This window comes from Clupea harengus, chromosome 13 (genome assembly GCF_900700415.2).
Source record: "Clupea harengus chromosome 13, Ch_v2.0.2, whole genome shotgun sequence".
Classification (NCBI taxonomy): Eukaryota; Metazoa; Chordata; class Actinopteri; order Clupeiformes; family Clupeidae; genus Clupea; species Clupea harengus.
The window spans coordinates 10234465-10261378 of record NC_045164.1 but is presented as its reverse complement, the minus strand read 5'-3'; the positions used below and the strand labels follow the sequence as shown (position 1 = coordinate 10261378).

The 26914-nt window shown below is 42.5% G+C and overlaps 1 protein-coding gene across 2 annotated transcripts; it reads right to left on the bottom strand.

Moving 5' to 3' along the window:
* Positions 1-1409: 1409 nt before the first annotated feature.
* myom2b (myomesin 2b) lies at positions 1410-26844 on the bottom strand. Of its 2 annotated transcripts, XM_012840343.3 has the most exons (37): positions 26748-26844; positions 26382-26445; positions 24995-25100; positions 23853-23907; positions 23321-23475; positions 22598-22684; positions 20707-20795; positions 20271-20321; positions 19823-19987; positions 19141-19302; positions 18808-18949; positions 18216-18415; positions 18035-18088; positions 17055-17182; positions 16654-16837; positions 16311-16485; positions 15598-15719; positions 14273-14460; positions 14044-14170; positions 13594-13772; positions 13324-13438; positions 12433-12595; positions 12202-12308; positions 11921-11965; positions 11449-11585; positions 10959-11103; positions 10773-10835; positions 10516-10583; positions 10093-10206; positions 9222-9309; positions 9060-9098; positions 6884-6989; positions 5290-5453; positions 4066-4102; positions 3855-3877; positions 3593-3648; positions 1410-2340 (listed from the first exon to the last, which is right to left on the bottom strand). In XM_012840343.3, the coding sequence occupies exons 3-37, from the start codon at positions 25078-25080 to the stop codon at positions 1912-1914; spliced, it is 4248 nt and encodes a 1415-aa protein (XP_012695797.2). In that variant the 5' UTR covers positions 25081-25100; positions 26382-26445; positions 26748-26844; the 3' UTR covers positions 1410-1911. The 2 variants fall into 2 exon arrangements, with proteins under 2 accessions (XP_012695797.2, XP_031434542.1); XM_031578682.1 differs by lacking the exons at positions 24995-25100; positions 26748-26844 and having other exon boundaries at positions 26382-26451.
* Positions 26845-26914: the final 70 nt, after the last annotated feature.

The following is a 26914-nucleotide window of genomic DNA, read 5'->3' as shown; positions in this document are numbered from 1 at the left end:
TATGGCTGCAATGCAGTTAGGAGACAGAGACACTCACACATTTTGGAATTTCCCAAGGGGAGAAAAGGGTAAAACATTCAACATTTCCTATATAGAGACTTGCCACAGGATTCGTTTCGAGTTGCCATGGAAACAAACTCTGAACAAAATCATTTAGAATGATTAAGTGTGCACTGATTTCATTTGTTACATTTTAATTGATCTAAAATCAAAACGAGCACAGTTTGCTAAATTTAGTGGTGCGCTGCCACTGAAATGTATTACAAGGCATTTCAGAATATTCAACTGAAACATCGAAGGCAGATAGACTTGAGTAGTATCACAGGCAAAATTAGCCATAGGGTAGGCTGCTTTGTATTGTTGTGTTGTTTGTGTAGGAGCCAAAGTATTTTTTGTTGATAAAAATGGAAACGCTTATGAACTTAATGATGATTAAGGAACAAATCAACATTTCTTAAATGTTGTCCTTTAAGTGAAGTTCTTTATTTGACACTCACACACACACACACACACACACACACACACACACACACACACACACACACATACACATACTAGTTTGCATTTGACCTATCCTATACTAGCAGTGAGCACACATACATTAGGAGCAGTGAGGATACACTCAATAGGAGCTGGAGCAGTGGGCAGCAGCAGTGCCACATCCGGGGAACAGTATGGGGTTAGGTGCCTTGGAGGTGAGGGTGTTGTTCATTCGCTCCCACCTTCCGCCAGGGGACTGAACCGCCGAACTTTCGGTTACAAGTCTGCTTCTCTAACTTTTTTGGACCACAGACTAGATAATAGTGCAGCTTCAGATATCTATGTAATTAGCTTATTTTAGGTCTAGAATAATCTTATTTTTATTCTTTTACAAAAAAACACTGACTTTACCTTTAATCACAAAGCAGAAAGACCTTTAGATATAAAGTGTTGTGTGCACAAGTATTTGGTCAATTCACTGCACTGCCAAAATAATGAAGTAATGAGATCATAAAGACAACGCGTTTCCGATGGAAAAGCGACATTGCATTCGTATCAAGCCTTCTGGGGAGATGTAATTACAGCGTATTGACATGCAGCAATGAGGTATGGACCACTGGTCAGATGTTGGCAGCATGCATGGCTCTAGGTGTTCCATATACATGAAATGATTTGTGGACTTCAAAATAAGAGCAGGCAAAGAGGCTGTGAAAAGTGCTGATGCAATTCAGACAGGGCCGTAGCTACTTTAATCGCTTTCATATTTTACACTGCATCACATTTAGAGTCTGTGTGCATTTATGTGTTTATGAGCAAGTGAGGGTTGTGTAAGTACAAGTGTGTGTGTATGTGTATGTGTGTGTGTGTGTGTGGGAAAGAGAGAGAGAGAGAGCCAGCCAACAGTAAACAGCTCAGAGAAGACACAGCCGAAGTGATTTCTACTTCTTTTATTAACACAAAAGCAGGAAACACGGGGCAGCAAGGGTGTAACGAGATTTATCTGGAGTGGCGACGGCGATGGAAGTGCTTGCCACTAGGGGCTAAGTGGGGGTCCGGGCTTATCCATCCGTGGTGAGAGTAAACGCTTCAGAATTCTACCGGCTAATTGAAAGTGCAGCTTTTTAAAAACAGAGATTTAATAAACTGAACATCAAAGCTGGTCATTTTTCACCGGGGCACCTCCGAGAGAAGTGGGAACCAAATTCATCAGAGCCCTGCTCAGCTCTTTTCGAGAAGCCAGATGACAAACTGTTGCTCTCTTCAGTGTGGTGGCAAGCGCACTAAATATAACACGACCCCTCTCTCCCCCTCCTACCCGCTCATTATACAATGACTCACACTACAAATGTATCACCTCTATGCATCAGTATTTCTTTTTATTTCTACATAGTTTGGGATTTTAATTATTTTTATTCTGTGTGTATTCTGTGTTTACTTTCTCCTTGGTGTGCCGCGACCGGGGGTAGGGGACTTGGGGGAGATGGGTGGGGTAGGGGACTTGGCAGAGTGTGGGGGAGGGGTGGGGGTGGGGGCGGCAGGCTTGGCGCTGGGGAGTACGATGGGGAGAATGGGGGGCAGAATCCTCCTGGGCATGGACACTGGCTTGATGTCCGGAATCTTGTCACCGTGCTTGTAGACGCTCACGATGACGTCCACGGTCTCACCGCCGTACTTGTTCTTCACGGTCATGGTGTACTTCCCAGAGTCCTCCATGGACACACCCTTTATGGTGAGGCTGGCGAACTTGCCGGACTCGAGGGAGATGCTGTATTGGTCGTCGGGCTCCACTTCCTGGTCGTTCTTAGACCAGCTGACCTGCGCCTTGGGGTCACCGCACACTAAGCAGGTCAAGCTGAGGGTCTGGAAACAGCAAGAACGAAAGAAATATGAGAATGTAACCTTCCCTAGCCACTCAATTCACCTATTTCAGATTAACAAGAAATGTCACAAAAGTGGAAAATGAAAGAGTGGAAGTGTGGAAAAGTGTGGAACTGTTGCAGTGGCGTAACGTAGTTACGACGGGCCCAGGTGCAGGCTATTATGACGGGCCCTAGTCAGTGGCGTAAGGCAGTGGTTCCCAAACATTTTACAGTCCCGTACCCCATGTTTGTAACCACCGCCACGCCCCCTCCCCCTGCGCAGTGTTATTATTTTGCTGAATATGGGTATACATCAATATATTTGGCAATGCAACTTGGCTATTCAGACTATTTAGACTGACATACATTTGTCTGCGGGCCCCAGCTACGGGCCCCCAAGACCCACGGGCCCAGGTGCAGCCGCACCTGCTGCACCCCCTATAGTTACGCCCCTGAACTGTTGGTCAGAATGGTTCTGATATATGCTTGTACATTGCTAGCATTCTAATCTCGCTTACTCATTCTTCCAACTGTGCAACACAGCACTAAAGCTGATCCTTAATTAGAATGAAATATTACTGTTTCATTTTCTTTTCAGTGTGCATAAATTTAACTCCACTCGTAGCTTCAGAAACGCTGCATAAATCCACAAGGGTAATACTAAAAATGTAATATCTCAAGGCTCTTGGCCATGTGAGTCCTATACACCACTGTGTTCCTAAATCAGCAAGTTGCTGAGATTAAAACTGAATAAGAAATATTGACCTGCTAATGTGGCTTTAATTTAAAAAAAAATGCTGTTCTGACACATAATCACAAATGCCTGCTTAGACATTTGCCTGACAGGTTTCCTATAACAGTCTGACAAAGAGTGTCCAGCTGCTGAATACCCCCCCGCCCCCCTCCCTCCCCACACACACACACACACACACACACACACACACACACACACACACACACACACACACACACACACACAGCAGTGTGATGAGTGACTTGTGCAATTGTGGGGGATGACGACGGCATGATAAAGCCGACCTTGGCTCACTGATAAATCATTGCAGAGCCTGCCTGTTTCCCCTCACCTTGAACCCAGGGTGTTTTTCCTTGTCTTTGAATTATTCACCTTGGTGCCGGCCCCCCCACCCCACCCCAGCCAAGCCCAGCCTGGCCCCAGCAACCACAAATAATTGTGTTGTGGACCAACTGGCTGAAGCCACGTGTCCCTTTCGCGATAAATCAATACATCTCACCTTCTTCTCCATGATGGTGACCACGTCTGGGAGACCACCAATCACCTTACCGCGGTCTGAAATTACAAACACACACACACACACACACACACAAACATAGAGACACACACTTTATTTTTATTTATTTTTATTTTATTTATTTTTTTAGGCCCATTTGTTTCCAGATTGATTCATTAATTTATCTATCTATTTTTGCTTAACTAAGTCTGCGGGAAGCTACTGCTAATAAAGCCAGCTACTGCCGTAAGCCTTTCATACTCACTCTTTTCTGCATACGCCTCGGCTCTGGAAAGCGAGAGAAGAATGGAATTGTTAGTGGAGTCATTAGCACAGAGTAATATTTTACCCACAGTCTGACTAGCTGTGCACATGCTCTGCATTGCAAAAAAAAACCTCAGTGAGGAGCCTCATCAAAGGACTGAGCACTGAGCCGTACACAGTTCACACAACAGAGGAAGAAATGCTGCTCTTACTTGAGTCTCTGGAATTCTGCATAGGCGTTATCATAGACTGCAGAGAGAGAGAAAGAGGGGGAGAGAGAGAGAGAGGGGGAGAGAAACACAGATTAAAGTGAAGTGTTGATGGAAAGGAATAAAATTTGTTTTCTGCTTCGATACTCTGAGCCAGTTCTCCTGGAAGTAACAGGGGTGGGGGCAGAAAAAAATAAAATAAAATTCTCATTATTTTAATGGCATTGTTTTTCTGCCGTTGCCTGGAATAGCACTTCCTCATTACTGTCAACCATCCCACCAATCGCATGACCTGTCAGAGGCCAGCCCTTGATTATGTTTGTCATCAAACAGTCTGTTGACTGACTCCAGCCTGAGCTGGGATGGCCCCTTTGATATGCCCTCGCTGCCTCCGCCTCCACCCTCCACCACCCCCCCAAACCCCCCACCGCTAGTCCATCCCAGGATTTACCTAAATATGCTTCTTCCACGTTGTGTCTGTGTGTGTGTGAGAGAGTGTGTGTGTGTGTGTGTGTGTGTGTGTGTGTGTACGCAGCTGCAGTGATGGCCTTTTCCTTTCACTTACAAAAAGATAGGAGCTAGAGATCGGAACAGAACCCCGGGCCAGGCCGGGCTGGAGGCTACAGCGACGCCAGTGCTGCGGATTTGGCCATGTCACCGTTGATCCAGTCTCAGGGAGGTTCTCATTGGCTCATGGGTGTGTCCACAAAACACCGCTGGATTTTGTGGAATTCAATAAGCCTAAACCTGGGACTGGTACACTATCACTATTGAATAAACATTCCTTTGTGGAGATTTATCTATATTGTGTTGTGTCGTGCAATACTGTTATTTTTTCTATTATGTCTATGACTAAGGGTATTTTCGGGAGAACAGCACAGTAAAGAAGAAATAATCTGGTCTCCTTATGAGACTGCTTATATTAAAAAGTGTCCGTCACACGATAAGGCTAACAGTAAAATGTCTCATAGAAGACTGGACGAGCAAAACAAACGCTTTTCATGGATCACACTCCTTCAGGGATTATTATTCATTAAACAAACATTCATGGGGGGGGGGGATTCTCAAACCACCACCCACACTAACTGCTGTATAAACCACACATATTCCCACACTATGCTATGTTCCATTGTCAGAATTCAGGATAGCATATTTGCACATATGATAGCATATCAATGTAATAATTACCTGTATGTATGCATGTATGTGTATGAATACAGAACTCACCTAGTCCAGAGAAGTCAATGGTGCGAGTGTAGGTCTTCTCAGCGTCCGTAATGTGAAAGTTATAAACACCCTTGTCCTTGTCGACAGGCTCCACAATCTCAATAGTAGCCATGTTTGGGGTGCCACCGATTCTCAGTCTCTCTGAAGCGGTGAGTTTGGTGTCCCTAAAAACAATACATTGGAATATAGGAACAGCTTTAACACTCAGCAGAAACGCGCACACACACACACACACACACACACACACACACACACACACACACACACACACACACACACACACACACACACACACACACACACACACACACACACACACACACACACACACACACCATTTACACTGGGGATCCCACCACTTTTTCCAGTCACCAATGTCTTCCCCACCACTTTTGACAACTGAAAATAAACTCTCACTACAGTGAATAGAAAAAGTGCATAATCACCAGTTAACAGATGGAAATTGAATTGATACACAAAAATGTAAGTAAAGTGTTACAATGTAGCTATTCTTTGACGACCCCCAGTCGGAAGCTATCATCTTCGCTCCAGTGCATTATGCTAGCCGTCCATCTAAAACGCATGCTTTTCTACTGAATTTCAGAAGTGTTACCTTGCCATCAAACATTCAGGTCGTCTATGCTCAGTCTGTAGTCTTAGTAAACTTCAGATTATTCATCCATATTCATAAAAGATTATATAATGTGAATAGCTGTGTGTTATGAGTAAGATAGTTTGAGCTGTTTACCACTCCTCTGGTTATAATTTGTAACAATTGCAGCAGCATATGAATTCAAGCCAGGTATACAGTGGTGCCGTTGTGGCACTGACAACAAGCTCCCTCTGAATGCTTATAAGGAGAGGGAAGACTTGAAGCAGCCACTTCAAAATGAGATTGAAGACCCACGCATGTGTTGACAAAACTGGCTCCCACTTCACGCGGAGATATAAAGAACGGCTCTACTCCGAGACCCAGGGCGAAATGTTTATCCTTCATGCCGGTATTCTGCTGGGTACTAGATCCGCCTTCAGGCATAGCATTAGGTAACCTCGAAATCAGATAAATCTGCATTGTATTGACAGCAGAACATGAAGGGGGAAAACAGAAGCGCACATACATACGCAATCTCCTGTCACCACTATTGTTTTTTTTCATCATGTCTTTCATGCCTCGCACAAAAGGCCCACGGTTTTAGATCGACTCAGAAGTCATGTTTAAAGGCACGGTGGAAGTTGTGCCTTTAGGGACGCAAACCAACCGCCTTGTAGCTTTGTCATTCATCTGGATTTCCATATTTTCATCTCACTGACACACTCTTCGGAGCACAGAATAAAAACAATGTATATCCCAGTATACAGTATATCCCTATATATTTCTGATATTTGTCCATTTACATCTCCTCATCCTGTTCTCGATCAATGACAACACTTTGGCCATGTCTCCCTGGCAAAGGAAAGCTTTTCTTAGTGAGATTTCTTGGATAAATTCCGGTACAAAATGAAGAATAAATAAATAAATCTGAAGTTAAAACCGGATGCTTTTCTCAGTGGAACTTCCTAGACAAATATAGGTGAAACGAAAAAAGACTCGTACTTCTGCAGCCACTGGACTTTCATCTCCTCTGTGTAATACTTCATGTGGCACTGAAGCATGATTCCCTCAGTGGTGCTGTGGACTGCCACCTCGGCCGCAGCAGATCCTGGGGAGACGGGGGGGGAAAAAAACGGGGAGAGACACCCTTTCAAGCTCATCTGGGCTGACAATTAGTCTCTCTGTGTAATGATGTATCAACAGAGGGGGTGGGTGTGTGGGGGGTGGGGAGGCGGTGGAGAAAGGGAGCTTCGTAATGAGACTAACTGGTGATTGCTTTCACGAATAGGTTGCAGCTCCTGGGATGGCCTGTTGTAGATGAGAATCCTCGTCGTGGTGACAGGGACAAATTAGTTACTCACTCAATGGTTCATAAAGGTGACCTGTGTTGTTCCCTTAAGAATGGAATATTCTTTTAATGAGCTGCTCAGCTTCATCTGACCAATTTGTGGTAAAGAAAAGGTTCTCCAGGAAATCTTTACAGAGCAGCGAGAGAGCCAAGCAATAGCCTAATGCTATCTCCTAGGTTTCTGCATATTGTGCATATTCGTGAGGATTACATCACTACATTTGCATAATATGACAGAGGACACTAGTATAGCCTTAGCTTCACATATCATATTGTGCAGCCTAAGATAATAACCCTGCCTCTGTTTGTGTAGTATTTCATGATACTCTTCACATATCATATTGTGCAGCCTAAGATAATAACCCTGCCTCTGTTTGTGTAGTATTTCATGATACAGTGGCATGGAAATGTTTGGGCACAGGGTTCAAATCTGGTCAAAATTGCTGTTACTGTGAATAACTAAGCAAGTAAAAGATGACCCGATTTCCAAAAGTTAAAGATGACACATTTCTTTCATATTTTAGGCAAGATTACTTTTTTTCTTCCATCTTTTACAGCGTCAAAATAACAAAAAAAAGGAAAAGGGCCCGATGCAAACGTTTGACAGTTTTCATTTAATTCTGCACCTCCAAACATTTTACTTTGCTGATTTTTTACTTCATCAGTTCACAGGACTTCCAACATGCATCAGGCTTGTCTAGATGCTCCTGAATTCTGTGGTGAGGAAAGGTTTTCTTCTGATGACTCTTCCATGAAGGTGATATTTGTGCAGGTGTTGCTCCACAGTAGAACAGTGCACCACCACTCCAGAGTCTGCTGAATCATCCGGAAGGCCTTTTGCAGTCAGACAGGGGTTTTGATTTGCCCTCTATCAATCTAACGAGAACGCTTTCTTGGTCTTTCAGACCTCAACTTGACCTCCACAGTTCCTGTTAACTGCCATTTCTTAATTACATTATGAACTGAGAAAAACGGCTACCTGAAAATGCTTTTCTATCTTCTTATCACCTTCTCCTGCTATGAGGGCATCAATTTTATCGCAAGGCAGCTGCCTAGAGGAGCCTATGGCTGATTGTTGGGACAAGTTCAGTCATAATCAGAATATCTATAAAGCTTTGAAAACATGCCATAGCCCTAACAAGCTAATTAAGGTCTGAGACCTTAGTAAAAGTTATCTGAGAGCTCATATCTCTTGGGGTGCCCAAACGTTTGCATGGTGCTCCTTTCCTTTTTTTCCCACTCTAAAATAGTTTAAGACAAAAATAATGTTCAAACGTATGTTTCATCTTTAACTTTATTACTTTTGGTGATGAGTTCATCTTCTATTCACTTAACTATTCAAAGTAACAGATATTTTGACCAGGGATGCCCAAACCTTTGCATGCCACTGTACATTAGGATGTGTTGATATATGACACAGATTTGCTCAGACATACCGACATAAAGAAAATCTAAGGGTTTCATTCTTCATATGTGGCCAGAATCATGTATTGGATTGTTAGGGGGCGGACGCTGGAGGATTTGAGGATTGTCAGGCTTTACACCTCTGGGTACCACTTGAAATATGGCCACAAGTATATGTGCGTCATACTGGTAAACCTGCAATTTTATCATTGTTATTCCCTGCCGTGAGTTGCGAAAGTCAATACACTTTCTAATGGCTACCATGAAAACAAACTCGTCAATCCACACAAGCTGAGTATCAATAATAGTGTCATATAAAATCCTTTTTAAAGGATAAATGTGTCATATTGCAATGTGACGCACTGCATGTATGATGAGTACACATAAGAGACATAAAAAAAACACAATAGCAAACGTAGCACTTACCAGCCAGACGAGTCAGGTCATTGATGATCTTATCAAAAACTGCAAAAAAAAAACACAGATATGGCCAGTTTAAGAGACATCAAAGTTAATTCAAATAGCACACTACTGCACAATGTCCATAAAAAGAGATGCTTAGTTAAATCAAAGGGCATGCAGACTTACCTTCACCGGAGACGTTAATATGGGACTCGTCTTTTCCTCTGTCGTCACTGATGGTGGCCATGTAAACACCAACAGCTTTCTTGGAGAACTACAAAGTCATATTAAAACACACACACACACACACACACACGTTCCAAAATCAGTGATGCCTGTGGTGAAACAGTGAAAGGTAGTAGTTGGCCACCATCACTAAAGCATCGGCGCTCAAGACTGATTTGCTACATCACAACATGGTCTTGTGAGCAAATCTGAGTGATTTGACCAAATGTTTTGGAATTTTATGCACTAGATACGCTACATCAAATATAGGTGCATTATGAAAATTCCACTGGCTGAACAAATGATGCAAACCACTGAATTGAATGCTTTCAGTTGACTGCATAAAAGAGCCTGAGATTGCTTATAACACCATGATCACAAATAACAACAGCTTATTGTCCAGGATGACAAATACAGTGAAATACATGTTTTTTTCAGCTCAACTGAATAGCCCACAGTTCTACCTGTTGCTTTCACAAATGATTTGCTTTTGAACTATCTCGACATTTTTCTCCCAGATGCCATCTGCCAAATATTTGCATGTGTGTTTGGGGTATACAAATGTACACACACACACACGGACATACAGCTGAATGACCATGAAAATTAGGCAGGAATAGTGGAAACGCAAGCGTCGCACTCGATCTCATGGGCACTGACTGTCGCTGTTTGTTTCAGAACTGCAAAGGGGAAACTGACAACCTGGCTGTGTGTGCTATGTGCAAGTTAGAGCACTACACCCCCCAACAACGTTCACTTCCTCTCCCCTCCCCAACCCACAAGTGGGCTCTTCACGCCTCAGAGGCACTCGAGAGAGAGGAGGAACAGTTACCAGGGCAAGGGGGAGCTTGCACACTCCAGATGTTAGGTCCGCTGGCACGTCGGGGACGACTTCGGCGCCGTCCCTAAACCAGTGGAAGACAGACTCCTTCTTCAGATTAGCCACCTGCATAAGGGGACACAGACAGAGGGAGAGGAGGATGAGGAGGAGCCGTGAACCAGAGACAAACGCGCCCGAGCAACGTGGCAACGGCAGCGTCGACACGAACGCCATCTGTCACACTGTTGCTGTGACGGCTCTCTGTGCGGGGAGAACAATGATGATCCCTGTGACGAAGATGAATTGCGCTGAGAGCATTAGTCATTTAGATAGGCATCAGTGATAACTGAGGCCATTATTTTCACTCAGTCTTTCGGCAAATCTAACGGGTGGGGTGGGGGCTTGTGTGGCGGCGGCGGTGAGTGCTTGACTTGCCTTGCAAACAAGGGAGACGGAGCAGTCGTCGCCGACGTGAACAGAGAGGAACTCGCCGAAATGGGGACCTGGGGAGAATTACAGATCACATTCCAGGCCTTTGTTCTGGAGCCAACTAACACCATGAGCACACAGGAAAGCTGGGAAATTAACTTACTGAGGTTGCAGTTTTTCTTTAAAAATAAGCATAAATTACAAAGATTATGTAACTATTACTGCACCGTATTTTCTCACAAATGGTTGAATTTCCATCATACCTTCCTTGACTCTGATGTACTCCCTTCTCTGATAGTCAGCCTCAGCCAAGGCTGCCTTGAAGGCTGGAATCATCAAAAATAACAAGAGGAACACCATCAGTCAGAGTGACACTCCACAGGGCGATATGCCCCATGTTAACATCCCAGATTAGCACTGGGTAACCCTGAAACAGGCGGACATCTCACCATCTCCGATGAGCACCAGGGATGACTGTGCTTTGGCCTTTCCGTCCTGGATAATAACAGTGAAGGTGCCCTCGATTTCCTCCGTGAAGTGGTCCAACACCATCTCAATCATGCCGGTAGAGGCATCATGGCTCATCTTGGTTTGCTGAGAGTGCAGTGAGCAGAAAATGTAACCACCCAGTATTTCATTTTGATTTCATTTTTTATTCTCCTTTTCTAAACTAGAACTAAACTAAATAAATAAAAAACACTTATTGCTCTGGTGAAATACATTTGCTCTTTGGGGACTGCTCCCCTTTCTGTTTTTTATTTTTATTTTTAAATATGTCGCTCCGAGCCTGCTTTCATCTCGTCGTGACAGCTTCAATACACTGTCACTGTAACAATGGAGGGTGTGCTGGGCAAGGCAGATGGACTGTATTTCCAACGTTGACAGCAGAAAATAACGGCCCTATCGCTGTGCGAAAGAAATGCCTTTTCTTATTTTTACCTCACAGTTGGCAAGCTCCTTGTTGTTGGCAAAGAACTTGTAGGTCACGGCGGTGGAGATGCTCTCGGCCTGCACTGAGAAGCGCACGCGACCCCTCTCTAGGATCTTGTATGCCATCTCTACCTTCATAGGAATAACTGACGAGGGGAAAGAGAGAGCAAGGTGACTTGGCTGCACATCACCACGGCTCACTGAAATTTCAATTGAGAAGTCTAAATAAATATTTTGCGAGCCCAGGGGATCAACTGACAAGAGCAGAGAGGTAGTTTGTGCGGAAGATGCCAGAATATTTGAGAGGTTGCATCGCAACATATACCTCTTCTTTCTGTTCAGATGACTGGCTATAATGGCCCCCTGAGCACTATATATATATACATATATATATATATTTTGGGTTTTGAGGAAACTAACCTTTACAGATTAGTGTCATGCACATGCACTGGTATTGGACATCAATATGGAGAGTGCTTACTTGGGTTGCGGATGTCGTAGCTCAGGGCCAGCATTTTCTGCATCTCTGCAATGGAGCATGGCATTAATAAACGATAATAAAATAAACATTTTACTGTGTGTAATAATTTTATGATTATAGTCATTTGCTGTTGCCATCTAGTAAAGCATCTAATATGTGTGTGTGTGTGTGTGTGCTTTCGTGTGTCTGTGAGTGTGTTTCCATGAGACTGCATCAGCCCACACAAAGTATAATAGTATTAATAAATAACAATCTGGTCATAATATATTTACAGGCCTCACCTTCGGTAGATATTTTGTAGCTGGCTGAGGAGCCATCTGTGTGGGTAGCAACGACTGAGAATGTTCCAACATCCTCTTTGTCTGGGTTCTTGAAAAGCAGTGTTGAGCTAGAGAACGAGGGGGGGGGAGGTGTTGCTCAGGTAAATTTGACACAATATCAAAACATGAGTGTAAGTGCTTCTTGGGAATCACACAGGACATGCATAGTCACAGGCGGCGGGCTTTTCTTACGTGCTGCCTTGTGTCTTCACAACGATTCCCTTGGAGAACTCAGTGATCTCCTTGTAGGACTTCTTCCATATAAACTGAGTCTTCTCAGTCATCTGGCAGCTCTCGAATGACAAAGAAATGTCGCCTGTGTTCTCGTCCACACCACACTTAATCTCGTGCGCGCCTTTGAAACGAGAAGGAGACGTGTAAGAGGTTGATTGACGTCTAAGCTAAAAACGACTGAAGGAAAAAAAGATGGAGCACGTTTGTACATAGGGCATTTGCATGTGGTAGATTTGGCTCAGATCTCTTTATTTCAGTTTTGGCACACAGCAACAGCACAACTCCTGGCCTGCTCATGTCTGGTATTGTTTAATTCCCATACACGCTGACAAGTGCCTCACCACGCAACTCTACACTGCACCCTGCTGGCCAAAAGTGTCAGGGACATCACAGCTCCAAAAAACCCATTTGACACCTTCTGATGAGTCAGAGGCTTTTTTCCCTTTTCCCACACCCAAATGTTCCTTATCGACTCCGCCACAGACAACTCCTCCCTGGGACTGTTCAAATCACTCGCTGCTGGTGTGTCTTACCCCTCCACCGCAGCCCAGCTCTCCACACAGAGATTATCCTATTTTCATACTGAGGAAACTCATGAGCTAAATGAATATATATATATATATATATATATATATATATATATATATATATATTCATTTAGCTCAAGTTTCCTCAGTATATATATATATATATATACACACACACACACTCCTCTATATATTTCTCTGAAACACAGAGCGGTGTTTCTGTGTCAGGAGGGATTCTTTCTCTCATCCCTCTCTTGTGCTTTCATGTTCTTTAATATCTACCTGGGCTTGAAATGAGCATCCCGCTGGCACCCAGGCTTACCTGGCAGCGCCTTGGCAATCACTGGGTCGGAGGGGCCTGACGGTGCGCCGAGGCCCTCACCATTCTCTGCACGCACCCTGAACACGTAGGCCTCGCCAGCCTCTAAGCCAGTCACCTGAACAGAAGAAGGCACAGGTAAGCACAGTGTGGACCAGACAGCAGGAAACACACACGGAGCCAGTAGCGAAGGAAGATAATGAGGCTGGTGTCTGCTTTGTCGTCTTCTATTGCAATCGCAGGCTTTTGCACGGATCCTCTGGAGGACGTTACCTTGGTGTAACGGTGATTGACGGCTTTGGTGTTGGCGGCATTCCATGTGCTGGAGCCAGCCTTGGCAAACTCCACAACGTAGCCGGCGACGGCACTGGCACCGGTGTACACCGGAGCCTTCCACTCCACGACCAGAGAGGTGTCCCTGATCTCACAGAAGGTCAGGTCGTAAGCAGGGCCTGTCATTCAAAACAACACTGCACTAAGACCCAAGGAAAAACAGGATGTCACATTCATTTAGCAAACAACGCATAGCTAAGAGACTTTGCCGTATCACTGATCCTTAAGGTGCTTGTTAGGTAGTTGATTGAGAATGCATGTCATGGGCAAGCTTGCCAGTCAACACAATATTTCATTATGCAGAGGGCTTGAGTGCAATCGTGATGACAGAAAAACAACCAAGTAGCTTGGGAATGTTAGCAGCTGAAGGTATTTTGCAATTTGCCTTACCTGGCTCGGGCATCTTCCAGGCCTTACACTGGAAGGTGGCACTGGGTTCGGAGGCCTGGCCAAGTCCAGCAAGACTCAAACCGTAAATCTTGAATTTGTAAGACGCGTCTTCAGACAGATTCTCAACCTATAAAAGGAGCACCAGTGCATTTAAGAGGGATTTATTCATGTGGTACAGTATGCTGCAATAAGTATATAAGGTGGTGTCAGACGTTATGTCCAGGCCTACCTTGTAAATTCTCTCTTTGATAGGGGGGATGTTCACTTCCTTCCAGACGTTCTTGGCCATGTTGCTCTTATCGATGTAGTACTCGCTAACTTTCGAGCCACCCGACTTCAAAGGACGCTTCCAATTCAGAACCATGGAGGTTCCATCACAGCTCAGCAGAGAGATGTCGTAAGGAGCGGATGGTGTTTCTGCGATGGAAAGCGAAATACAATACACTATACGTCCAGGGAAAAGTCAGACAGCTCTGCTCTTGACAAGCCCCTTCTTTTTTGACAATGATTTTTCCATTCTGCTTCACATCAGGATCCACATTTATGACAATCGGAGAGGTTTATCTCCCTCATTACGTGGGAGCCTTTTACCAGTTTTGTTTAGAAGAGGAAAACATCCGTACTATAGTTTACAAATCGATTTTGCAACCTTCCAGCGGCTGACAGATAAAGATTTTATCGGGTTGATCTCCAATTTGTGATCATCCCTATTTAAATTTTCAATAGACTTGTTTGCGCTTTAAGCACCTGACCAAATTGATGGGAGTTTCATTCTTCTTGCACTGCATATTAATACTGATCTAGCTCCCAGTGTTTGCTTTTAATTTATATCCATGGCTGTTTGAACAGTTGTTTAAACACTCAGCATCGAAGCTTGAAAAATGCGTGGTTTGCCAAGTAATGGCCAATCTAATCTATGAGACAGCTTGACTCATGAGTGACGAGTCTTTAATCTTCGTCATGTATAGTAAATTATTCATTTTAGCACAAAGAAAAGTGGGTGGCGTAGGCCTGTGAGGAGCAGTTGGTGTTCCTATCATGGCATTGTGAAATATTATACTGATTTATGAGTTGAGAAGTCAGATTATTACAGGTCACAAATTTAGAGTTTTCTAATATTTTTGGTTGATACATGTTTGGAAATGGCCCTACTAAAAACAATAATAAATATATATATGCTCAAGTATGTGTGTGTGAGTCCATGCGTTTAGGCATATATGTGTGTGCAAGAATGTGTGCATGTGTGTATAAGTGTGCTTGTGTGTATAATATGTGCTTGAGTGTAAGTGCAAGTGTGTATAATATGTGCTTGAGTGTGTGTATCTCTGTGCGTGTGTGTGTGTGTGTGTGTGTGTGTGCGCATGCGTATGTCTATGAGTGTGTGTGGTTGAGTATTGTGGTGGTGCAGCGGCAGCCGATTATTTTCAATTTCCATGTTGGCATCTGCCTCGCCTCTCAGAAAATCAAACATAATTCGACAGCCCGCATTTGCAAACATTGTCTCTAATATACCCCCCCAACATACACACACACACACACACACACAATACTCACTGAGAGCAGCGCGCACAGAGATGGGGGCTGACTCCTGGGATTCATCACTAAGACCCAGCTCATTGATGGCTTGAACACGGAACACATACGTCTCACCGGTAGTCAGGCCGTTAACCACAAACCTAAACAAGCAGAGGGAGGGAGCAGGCATCCACGATGAGAGGGAGGTTATGAGGTCCTTTTTTATCCATGGGAGGAAAGTGTGTGCGTGTGTGTGTGTGTGTGTGTGTGTGTGTTTTGGCAGCTTAGGTCATGTACACAGGCTGGCGTTATGCAGACTTTTAATTGGGAGGTTACATAAAAAGGCCAAACCCCAGAGTATTGCTAAATATCAGCAATTATAGGAAGCATGTTACTTCGGAATAGACACTGTTTCTTTTACTCTTGAACTGTACCGTAAACACCATAATGGATTATCGAACTGCTTAAATTGTTCCGAAAATTTTATTCCTGATTAAACTTGACCTGTAATGTGGAATCAAAGAAAGTATATAAAGTGTGTGTGTGTGTAATGCATGAAAGTCTACTGGAAGGTAATCAGCACAGTCAGGTCAGGATTTTCATCACTAAAGCATTTTATAAAATGATTATGTCCAGTGAAACTGAGAAGGACACATTCTAATATCATGACATTCAGATTGAGGTTTTTAATGAAAGCACACAAATAAAAATGAATAAACAATACAGACAAATAAGAAACAACACGGACATACTTGGTTTTCTTGTTTGGCTTATGATTGGCTGAACCCCAGTCCTTGGATCCCTTGACGCATGAGTCGATGTAATAACCAATGAGATTATTGGGCTCCTTCGGTGGGGCCCACTGAATGACAACAGAGGTGTCAGTTTCCCTGGTGGCGACCACCTGACCCGGAGCGGAGGGCACACCTTTTGGATCAAACCGCCGTGCATTAGAGACAGAGAAAAAATGGGCTCATTGTTTTTAATTAACTACAAAGCCAATGACATCCTGGGCCATGGCGGCCCACCCTTTTTTATTAAAATGAGGTCAGGGAGGATTTTTGGCAGTAATCAATTCAGCCCGTGTCCTCTTACCCTTGAGCTCCTTGGTCTGGATGGGCTTGGTGGGTTCGGAGGCCTCGCTGGTGCCGTACATGTTTGCGGCGAGCACTCGGAACTGGTACTCCTTGCCCTCAGCCAAGTCAAACACGGCATAGCGGGGGGATCTCACTGGCACTTGAGTGTTCACCCTCTGCCAAGCGCCGCTTCCAGCCATAGTCTGAAGAAAAGAAGTTAAAAATAAACCCCAAAATCAAATCACATTGAAATGAATAGGGATTGACATACAGTCACAAAGACCTACAGTTACAAACAAGCCTCTTGATGATAACCGTGACTGTAACTGTTCCCTTGACAAAGATCATGTCATTATTATGCACATACTGCGAAAGATGCAATATGGTGCCCTATACCCCCAGGATGAAGCGAAGACAAACCTTCTCGATGTAGTACCACATGGGTGCACGCTCATGATAGGCAGGTGGACTCCAGCTGAGCACGACATATGTTCGGTCGGCCTCAGAGGGATGGATGTTGGTGGGTACCCCGGGTGCTTTTCCCTTAGCTAGAGATGGAGCACATCAAACCGAATTACTGTCCTCGTCCAAGCCGAGCACGCATCCATGCATTACCTCTAGGAAATGTCAGCGGCAATGTCACAGGTTCGGCACTTCCAAGTTACACTAATGGCATCCGATGGTTACTGCATGCACTGAGGTGTCTGTTTTGTGGCACATGCCGAAAGCTTTGAGGCAGGTTGATGTGTTCATTTTAATTTGGGTAAAAATGGAGGGTGTACCAGGTTTTTCACCATAGTGCATACGGTACATATGGTGACAGTACATGTTTAAATATAGATATTGCATGGAAACCACTTCCCGGATTAGACACATATAGTGTTCCTGTCAAAATACCAGTGAATGGGCTGGTGCTATGGTCTTTGCCAAGAGGCATGGAAATTAACTGAAGAAAATTAATTAAATGTGCCATGCGAACACACAAGTCTTCTGTGTCAAACATGAAATAAAAAAATGAATTTTGAATTGACGACATTTTCCTTTGAACCAGAGCTGAATAAAAAGCAAATATGGCTCAAACACTGAGGCACAAACCAAACTGAAATTAGGGTGAAATGTTACACCTCTGGAAAAAGAGATACCACAGATGGTTGTATGTTTCCTTCCTGATGGAATTCTCATCAAAATCTAATTAGCACCTCTCAGATGAGATCCAATTATAGACTGCATAATTATTGCTAATTATTGAATAGGAAAACATAAACAGAAAAATATGGAAAAGTGACTGTCGCTGAGGCTCAAATTGTAAAATATCTGATGTCGAGTACCTGTACTAATAAAACAGTAATGAGCTTAGACATAGAAACACATGATTCACTAATTTGTGGACAGTATACTACCTTCAAGGTCATCGTGGTAAGTCACAACATCAAGTTTGCCGCCCAACTTTGTGACTGAGGAAAAAAAAACACAAAGAAAAAACATGTTATAAATACTATTAGTTGCTGTAAACAACTTACTGTTGCATAGAGTAAAATGTATGCAAATGTATACAAAAGAAAGGTAATTCTCCTGTATTACCATGAAGTCTGTCAAACTCGGTTGGGTCTAGGGCAGCGATGGGGTCGGACATTCTGCAGGGCCTGCTGACGCCGTGAGAGTTGATGGCCCTGACCCGGAAGTAATACGAGTGTCCCTCGAACAGGCCAGACACTGGGTATTTACAGATCTTGATGGGAGAGTCATTACACTGTGTCCAGTTCTCGGTGCCAACCTCACATCTGCCAGAGGAAGCAGACAGGTCAGTATAAACAAGAGACCATCTGCCAGAGGCTGCCCATGCAACCCAAATGATTAAATTATTTTCCCAGCGATGCACTGAAGAGAGATTTAAAGTCTTGGGAAAGGTGAACTAAACTACATTTGTCACATAGTTTGTCTATTATGTAACCTGTCCACCGTTGATGATGGTGATGCATAGCCTTGTTTATCAGTTATCGCTGTCAGTAGGCTGTGTGTTGTTACATTAATCAGAGTTTAGTCTGCTAGTTGTTTTTGTTTTGATATCCTGTTAGGGGAAAATGTTCAACTCTCCCTAGACCTGAGGAGAAATATCTACAGTCTCCAGTCACTTTTCATATCACACTGAAAGAGGGCTTGTCAGTAGAATCACCGGTCTACAAAGTATCCGATGATGGGGCCTTCAGTGGTGGTGTTCGGAGGCTTCCATGACACAATAACATAATCTCTGTTGGCATCGTGGATCCTGATGTCCATAGGGGCACCAGGTGACTGAGGGACTGGGGGGGGGCCGTCTGAAAGAAGAAGGGGGAAAAAAAAAAAGAGAAGAGGATGCCTCGAGCTGAAAGCGACTGAGGCTCCACAGCAACCCAACCCATGGTGAGCCATTCTGAATTTTTTCCCTGTAATGGCTAGCGGGTAATAGAATTCTAAAAATGACGACAGCGGGGCCACCTAGAGAATCCATTACTCTCTGACAGATTACCTTCCACATAGAGGTAGGCGCTGTGCATGGCGTCGCCCCCCTTTGTCACCATGCGGAGGGTGTACAGGCCCTCATCATCCTTGTAGAGCTCGGGAAGGGTGAGCTTAGCAACACCTCCGCCGAACTCCATTTTCGCCCACTTTGATCCTTTCAAAAGGTGCTCTGGGGAGGGAGAGAAATCACATTTTGAGACTTTAGATAAAGCCGGAGAGTTTTTTTTCTTTCTTTTTTTTCTGAAAACAAGGTGTTCCTCCCGATTAGAAAATGATTTGGAGGCTGCAGCCTTTTTCTCTTTCGGAATATAATTTTTTCTTTCTTCAGAACAGAACAGATAGAGTAGGTGGTACTTGAAGCATCACTAACAGTGCTCTGTATTGTTGCATTTTACACTGAATTGAGCTAAGCCTCAAGGCTTAACTATGATCATAACCATTTGTCTGAATTCCCTACAGATCATGTTAGTTCTTAAATACAAGGAGTGGCTAGTAAGCTCAGAATTTAAGCAATGCCAAAAATCACTTACATCCACGATGTAAAGTATGTAAGCAAAATGTGCAGTATTTCATAAAATATTGTGTTTACTGTGACTCAGTGGCACTTCTTTGGCTGAATAACTGTCAGTATTATACTCACTGTGGACACAAACATTAAAACCAAAGCTGTAATTAAAATATGTCCTTACCATCTCTGTACCACAGTGCTTCAGGTTGGAGGTTGGCAAGATTGGGACTGACAGTCATTTTACAAGACAGGGTGATGCTGTCACCCTCTTTTGTAAAAGTCCCTTTGAAAGTCTCCAAGAAGGTAATGTTAATCTTTGTGTACTTGATCGCAGGCAAAATGGCAACTGTGAAAAGGGGAAAAAAATACTTTTCTTTACTTTCACATAACATTTTCCTCCTGGATACAAAATATGACATGGCATGACATGGACATTTTTACCTTTAGTCATGAATATTAAAGGCAATGTGTTGTATGTTCCATGCAAATGTGTTTTGTTCATTAGTGAGAATTTGAGGGACATCCTTGCGTGTGACAATAAAAAATAAAAAATAAAAATACCCAACCCATGTTGAGGAGAGCCGTGCACACACTGAATGCCAAACACAAGATTTATGTGCACAACTTACACTCGTAGGGCAGCCAGGCATAAGGACAAGATTGTTCCTCTTCCCTGTTTTCTTTAGAAAGCAAAGAGTTACCATAAAAACAAGCCAAAGGATACAGCATTTATTTAGTCATTTTCCACAACACTACTGTACCGCACACTATTTACACTATTCGACAACATCCATTATGATTTGCATTAAATGCTCATTGTTTAAGTTGACTAAGCATTTTGCTGATGAAGTTATCATCTAACCATAAAACATTATGACTATTATTTATGCCATATTAAGTATATAATGCGCTGATTGCAAATGACACGTCATTAGGGAGCTTTTCAAATGTATTACTTTTTAAAGAGGTGATTCAGTGTTATTGTTGTGGGATCTCTGAGAGCGATAATCCACCTCGTTAGACTGTGCTTCAAATGTCATCAAAAGTTTTCAGTGCTGGACTTACTCTTTACAATAATGGAGGCTTGAGTGGAGGCCTGACCATGAGAGTTGGTGGCAACAGCTGTATACATGGCAGTGTCATTAGTTCCACATCTGAGACAAAAAAAAATGCATTTTAATATGGGGCGCCAAGGGTAGAAGACCTTATTTCATTGACAGAACACATTCAAATGTAAATTTGCTTTCACGTAAGCAAAGGCTGCTTGAACTTTCATAAACTTTTAGAACTGACACTGATGCCTACCAAAGTTCAAGCAGCCTTTGCTTTCGTGGACAGAATGCATTCTGCAACCTGCCAACTCATGGAATGCATTGGACCACAGACCTTGCGTGCAAATCATAATTTCAGTAATATGGCCTGTGGAAGTAATTTTTTTTTTACTTTAGCAAAACACTGATGTCTATGAAAGTTCAAGCAGCCTTTGTTTTTGTCGACGAAATTCCCTCTGTAACTTGCTGACTCATCGAATGTGTAGGACCAAAGACCTTTTGTGTACATCATACTTTCCCTACTATTCTAGCAGAACTGTTATGTAGACAACGGCACAGAATTAGCATAGCAAAGTTAGTTGATGGGAGATTAATCTAAAGCTTTACCCAGAATACTGCAGAAAGTTCCGCTGCACATCGGGGTTCTGTTCGTACTGTTGGGATTTATTGTTCAAAAATGACCGGTGGACTATATTATATAAATATATATATAAATAATAATATTATATTATATTATCCCTTACATACTAAACTGTGTGATAGTTAAGTAATATGTATGATACCATATGGTAACACTGCTTGGCAGGAGGCTGTTTCAGTGATATTTGTGCTATTACTGGTCCATTTAAAGTTTTGTGACTTTTTTATTTGAGTTTGAAACTGCTCTTCAAAACAATATCATTACAGCGAGGATATATGGATCGATGAGTGCCCTCTTATCTAACCTTTGCAGAGCTCATTAAATCACACCACAGGTTAGCAGCGAGCAAATGTTTCCAGTCTGAGGGATAATGACATGAGCTCCATTAGGACGTTGCTTATACATTCAAAACATGTTGAACATGGGAACCTCTAAGATGTGAATGGCAACCATCCCAAATCTGTAAGGAGGGAGACGAACGAGAATGGCTGAAATGTGACCTTCAAGCCCACTGTACTATTTTAAAACTTCCTACATTCCGTCCAGACTGCCGTGATGCATAATGCGACAGTTTTCACAGAAAGTGAAAGGGCTTTGGAAACTTTAGGAAATAAACACTCAGTTGGCAGCCTTTTTGCCTGATACCTTTCATTCTCTGACAGGAAAAGGCAGACGCAGTGTGCAGAGCTGACTCTAGGCTGGGCCCGGTGCCGTCATTACTGACATGGTGTCAGCAGAGAGATATAGCTCCACTTTAAGGAGCTGCCGTGTCAAATGACACAGAGCTCAGCGCTTTGGAATGAACAGCTGACAGAACCTTAAGACGTCCTCGGTCCTCCGGTTCGCCTTGGACAAAATTGGAAAAGCTTACGGCGTGATGCCATTCACACAGCTACCTTTTGTGGACCCACACGTGTTATCGGTAAGCCTAGCACTGGTCGGGGTGTACCGCAAAGGATATAAGACACGGTCATTCACAGAGGAAGTTGTGACACTGTGACTTGGAAAGTACTGATCCACATGGTCCGATCAAAGTGGGGTTGTAGCTGCAGTAATAACTGCACAAATAGATTCTGAGCACTTTTTTGTCCTTTTGGAAAACTAGTAAATGCGAAAACTGGGATCAGTTTTTTTTATATAGATTTACAGATGGGGCAATTTACAGTCCACTGTACATGTACATAACATGTCATTCCTGCACTGACCTATAATAATGTTGAGTATGTTAATGCATACACAAAGGGGATTACACCAAATACATTACTTGCTGATCTGCAGGGTCTGAATTCCAGCATTGTTCACCACCACGTATTTTCCTGATGAGTTGTCAAGAAGGACATTGTCTTTAAACCTATCAAAAGGACAATGAACAGTACACAGTGTACATTAGTTTCAGTTTATTTGTTCGATCTACGTGTTACTCACAGTTTACTTCTCCCTGTTGTAGCTCCAATTTTCCAAGACTACATTTGTGAAATGAAATCTGATCTCTAGGTCTATCTCAGAGGTTTGGCCTTTGGAGGCTTGTAATTCAAGCCTGCTTAACAAGGTTCCAATTCATACTCAAACAAGTGATCCAAACCAGACATGCAATATTACCACACAGCAAAATAAAATGATATGGATCCCAGTCAGTTGAATCTTCAACAAGGAGTTTTCTGAGTGATGTTAATGGTTATTCATTAATATTGGTCCCTTCAAAGAATGCTATACCATCATGAGCTTCTTTTTGCATTGTCCGTATGGAAACTTACAATGCCACGGTGACAACAGTTCACCCCAGTGACCTGAGCTTTGTTGACAGGGCATCAATATGTTTCTGTAATGCTAACATAATAAGTAGGACAGAAGTTACAAAACGTTCTTCTTCCCATGATTTGTTTGTAAAATAGAGCAACTCACATCTTGTTCAGTGTTGCACAGTGTTGCACAGCTTTAAAGTGCTTCCAGACAATTCAAGACAATTTAATGTATACCAAACACTCACCATTTGATAATGGGGGTTGGGTATCCCTGCACGGTGCAGAAGAGTTTTATTGGTGTGTTCTCGAACACCGTGTGGGATCTCAACCTAACCAGGAACTTGGGGCCCCTGATCATGGACCCCTCACGTATATGCGTCTCTGGCATCTTCTTGTACAGCTTTTGGAAAACAGAGAGCTGTTATGTTGACAGAAACAGCAACAATAATATTTTTTATCAAAAGGCAGCCCTACTGAGATAAATACACTAAATAAATAAATATGCACAGCTTCTGCTCTAACCTTGGACATAAACATATGAAAATGAAATGAAAACCAGGATTTTATTACCAAATTTGTATTTCCATTTATCTCTCAAACATTATGATGTTTCCAAAAATGTACCCAAGTGCAAAACACCTTCAGGCTGACAAGAAGAGTATTTAAAATGACTATAAGTTTGTATAATCTTGCAATCCTCCTCCACACACAGCCATATACGAACCAACAATGTTTTAACATGCACAACACAGCACAAAAGACAGATTAGGCCTTTACCACGTCCTGTAATTGCTTTGCGAAATGATGCCTGTACTCCACCAAATCTTCAGAGCTATAATCACAGATATACAAGTATGGGTTAAATTATGTATAAAACAGTATAAAAGGCATAACAATAACCTAAAAAAGAACTCCACAAGTCTACAATGATGGTAATAAATTTCACTCAGGAAACATTTAGTACACAAATTTACTTCACATTTGCAATCAAATGGAGCCCCTATCAAATCCAACTAAATTTAATGAGATTAAAGCAACACCATCAACCTAGTGATGCAGAAATCAATGAAGGCTAATACATTCAAATGTGGGATTTCAAACATCCATATTTGCTAATCTTTGCAATTAAATTCACTCTTCTGAAAACATTCGGTCAGGCAGTCAGCAGTAGTGTTATTCTTCATGGACACAACAGTAAGTATAACCTTGACACTAGGTGACCAGTGCATGCATTTCTTTGTGCTGATCTCAAAACACAATACAGCAATGTAAGCATGCTATGAAGCACTACCAACTCTCTCCTACTGTCCGCAGAGGTGGCTTTGTCTTATGAAACAACATCCGCTGTTCCCAAGCAGCACAAAGCCACTGATTGTTATGAGCATGCAAATGTAATTTAAATGATGCTACAGCCTTTTGACGTACACTAGGTTATGGCATTAGTATTATGATTAACCAAAGTGTCATGTTTTGGAAGTATGCAAAGAAGCTTTGACCTGTGATGTAAGTAGGCCTACAGCGTATGGATGGTTAAGGGCATATGAATTAATACAGTGAGAATTTCTTGTGTGTTACTGGCACAGAGTAGTTCACACAGAATATTATGTTATTGATAAGGCAAGATAACTAAGTTGTTTAAGCTTTTGACATAGCAGAGATTATGATTGAGGTACCTTAGACATGGAGGGTTGGAGTGTACGGCTCTAAAACCCATTTGGTCACCATGAGTAAATATTAAGCTATGCAACGCATCTAGTAAAAAGCATAGCATTGAGAAACGAATGCGTCAGTATTATGCTACTATTTGCACTATTCTATGCAATGACACAAGATAAAAGCCATATATTAATTGGCTAAAACAAACTGTCAAAGACAGGTTGTTTAGTGAGGTCTCGAAGACTTCACAGCCATTTTCTTACCTTGAGTACTCTTTGACAACATATTTAGACTGACTACTGCTGTAGCCATGACTCAAGTGCTTGTGGGCAGCAACTTTTGCAGCCATATTTGACAACTTCAAGGGACCTAAGAATCAAATCAGGAATACAAATATGCACCATCTCTGCATTCTAAATTGAAATGTGACTTTTCCGCTTTTTTGAAATAATGGAAAACTTGGCAATGCTTGTGGTAGTTTTGTCCTGCTGTTGTAAACCAGTGATGCATTTAGGACCCTGTGTTCATAGGCTGCAATTTCCAAAAGCCTTAAGGGCTAGAGGGTCTGAATTAATGGTGCGCTACAAGAAATGGCTGTAGATTATATTTGCTAGCCAGAGGGAAAGTAGATTCAGTCTTGGTTTAAAATTAGAGGGTGGGGGTTGGTAGGGGACCAGTTGGTGATGGTGTGTGAGAGGAAAGTGGGGTGGGGGTCAAGAATGGCTTCTGTACCATCTGTACAGGTCTTTCTCGGCTCATATGCTGTACAAAGTACCATTGATAAGCTCCAAAAACAACTCCATCATTTCATTTCTGTGACCGTTATGAGGTTGGGTGTTCCATTCCAGGTTGGTGAAAATAAATAGCTGTAACAGCTTACAACATTGGAAGAATTTATCAGGTATACAACTTTGTATTATATATTAGATTCAGTATTTTGGCATTTACTGTAATTTAATGTGAAAACAACGCACACAACAAGAACATACACATGCACAATGTCCTCAAGAAATAGTCAAAACCAAATTGCATTTCTTAAAGAAAAATCTCTGAAAAGCATTCCACCATAATAAACACAATCACAGTCATCCTCTGTCCCTTCATGTATGTGGGGAAAATACACATTTCATGCATAGGAATCATTTGCCAGTACGTGCTCAGGCACCAGAAATATCAACACCTACATACTTGAACTCATAAAATACACCAGCTTCACTTAGTAGGCTACCATACAGTATGAAGACTTATTGTCATTACACCCACATTCACAAAATGACTCAATCTAATTTGAGTAGGATGCCTACTGTTTCTTTTCAGTAAAATACAATTAAATCATTTTTTTTTATCCATTAAAATAAAGACCTAGCACAGTCCATCTGTGTTCAACTCCAGCCTTTCACTCTTATCATCTGCACATATTATCCTATAAATAATTACAAATAAGGTAAATCTACTTTAAGGTATTTTCATAGTAGGCTAGCTGAATAGGCTATCAATCTACCATGACATAATAGCTTACAGGCCTGCAATGCAAACTATTTGTCCAAACGCAAAACTGAAAGCACCAAAAAGGACGTTATTGTTTTTAAATGCAGTTCTGAATTGCTCTACCAGAAAAAGAAAGCCCAATAACAGGCCAGGCTAACTTACCCTGGGAGATTACAAGACAGCAAAGCAGGGGTGGAACAGCCTCAACCCGCTTGGGAGTCACTCGCTGATGAAAACAAAATATTACCCACAGGGAATGCTGTCGCTGTCGCATCCCATTTAAGGATAGGCATAAGACTATATATAGCATTAACACCAACTTTCCCCCTCATTTTGTTCCTGAAGTGGTAACATTCAGCCATGATCACGGGGCATCAATTACTGATATTAGGCTATATAATTTTTCTCTTTTAATGTGTTTATCAAGTTTAATGTAAAATCAGATCGTTGCCTCGGGGTAACTGTTGCTGTGGCAAGGTGGTTGGACACTGGAGACCACTCAAGTTGAAGCTCGGCCATATCACCCACCTTTTGGAAAACCGATAAGTAGCCTACAGGGTGAAGTGAGGCGCACGTCTGGGGATACAGCAAAATTACAAAAACAATAAAGATTTTGAAACCTTTGTACTATATACAACACACACTTTGCAGAACTTCAACAATCAACAAAATAATTAAATGGTGACAAAACATTC

Excerpts from the sequence above, each read along its gene's own strand:
- myom2b (XM_012840343.3), bottom strand. The coding sequence starts at position 25,080 with ATGGCTGCAAAAGTTGCTGCCCACAAGCACTTGAGTCATGGCTACAGC. Across the intron at positions 16,486-16,653 it reads CCAGACCAAGGAGCTCAAGG|GTGTGCCCTCCGCTCCGGGT; the intron begins GTAAGAGGACAC and ends TTGATCCAAAAG. Across the intron at positions 10,836-10,958 it reads CCTGGTGCTCATCGGAGATG|CCTTCAAGGCAGCCTTGGCT; the intron begins GTGAGATGTCCG and ends TGATGATTCCAG.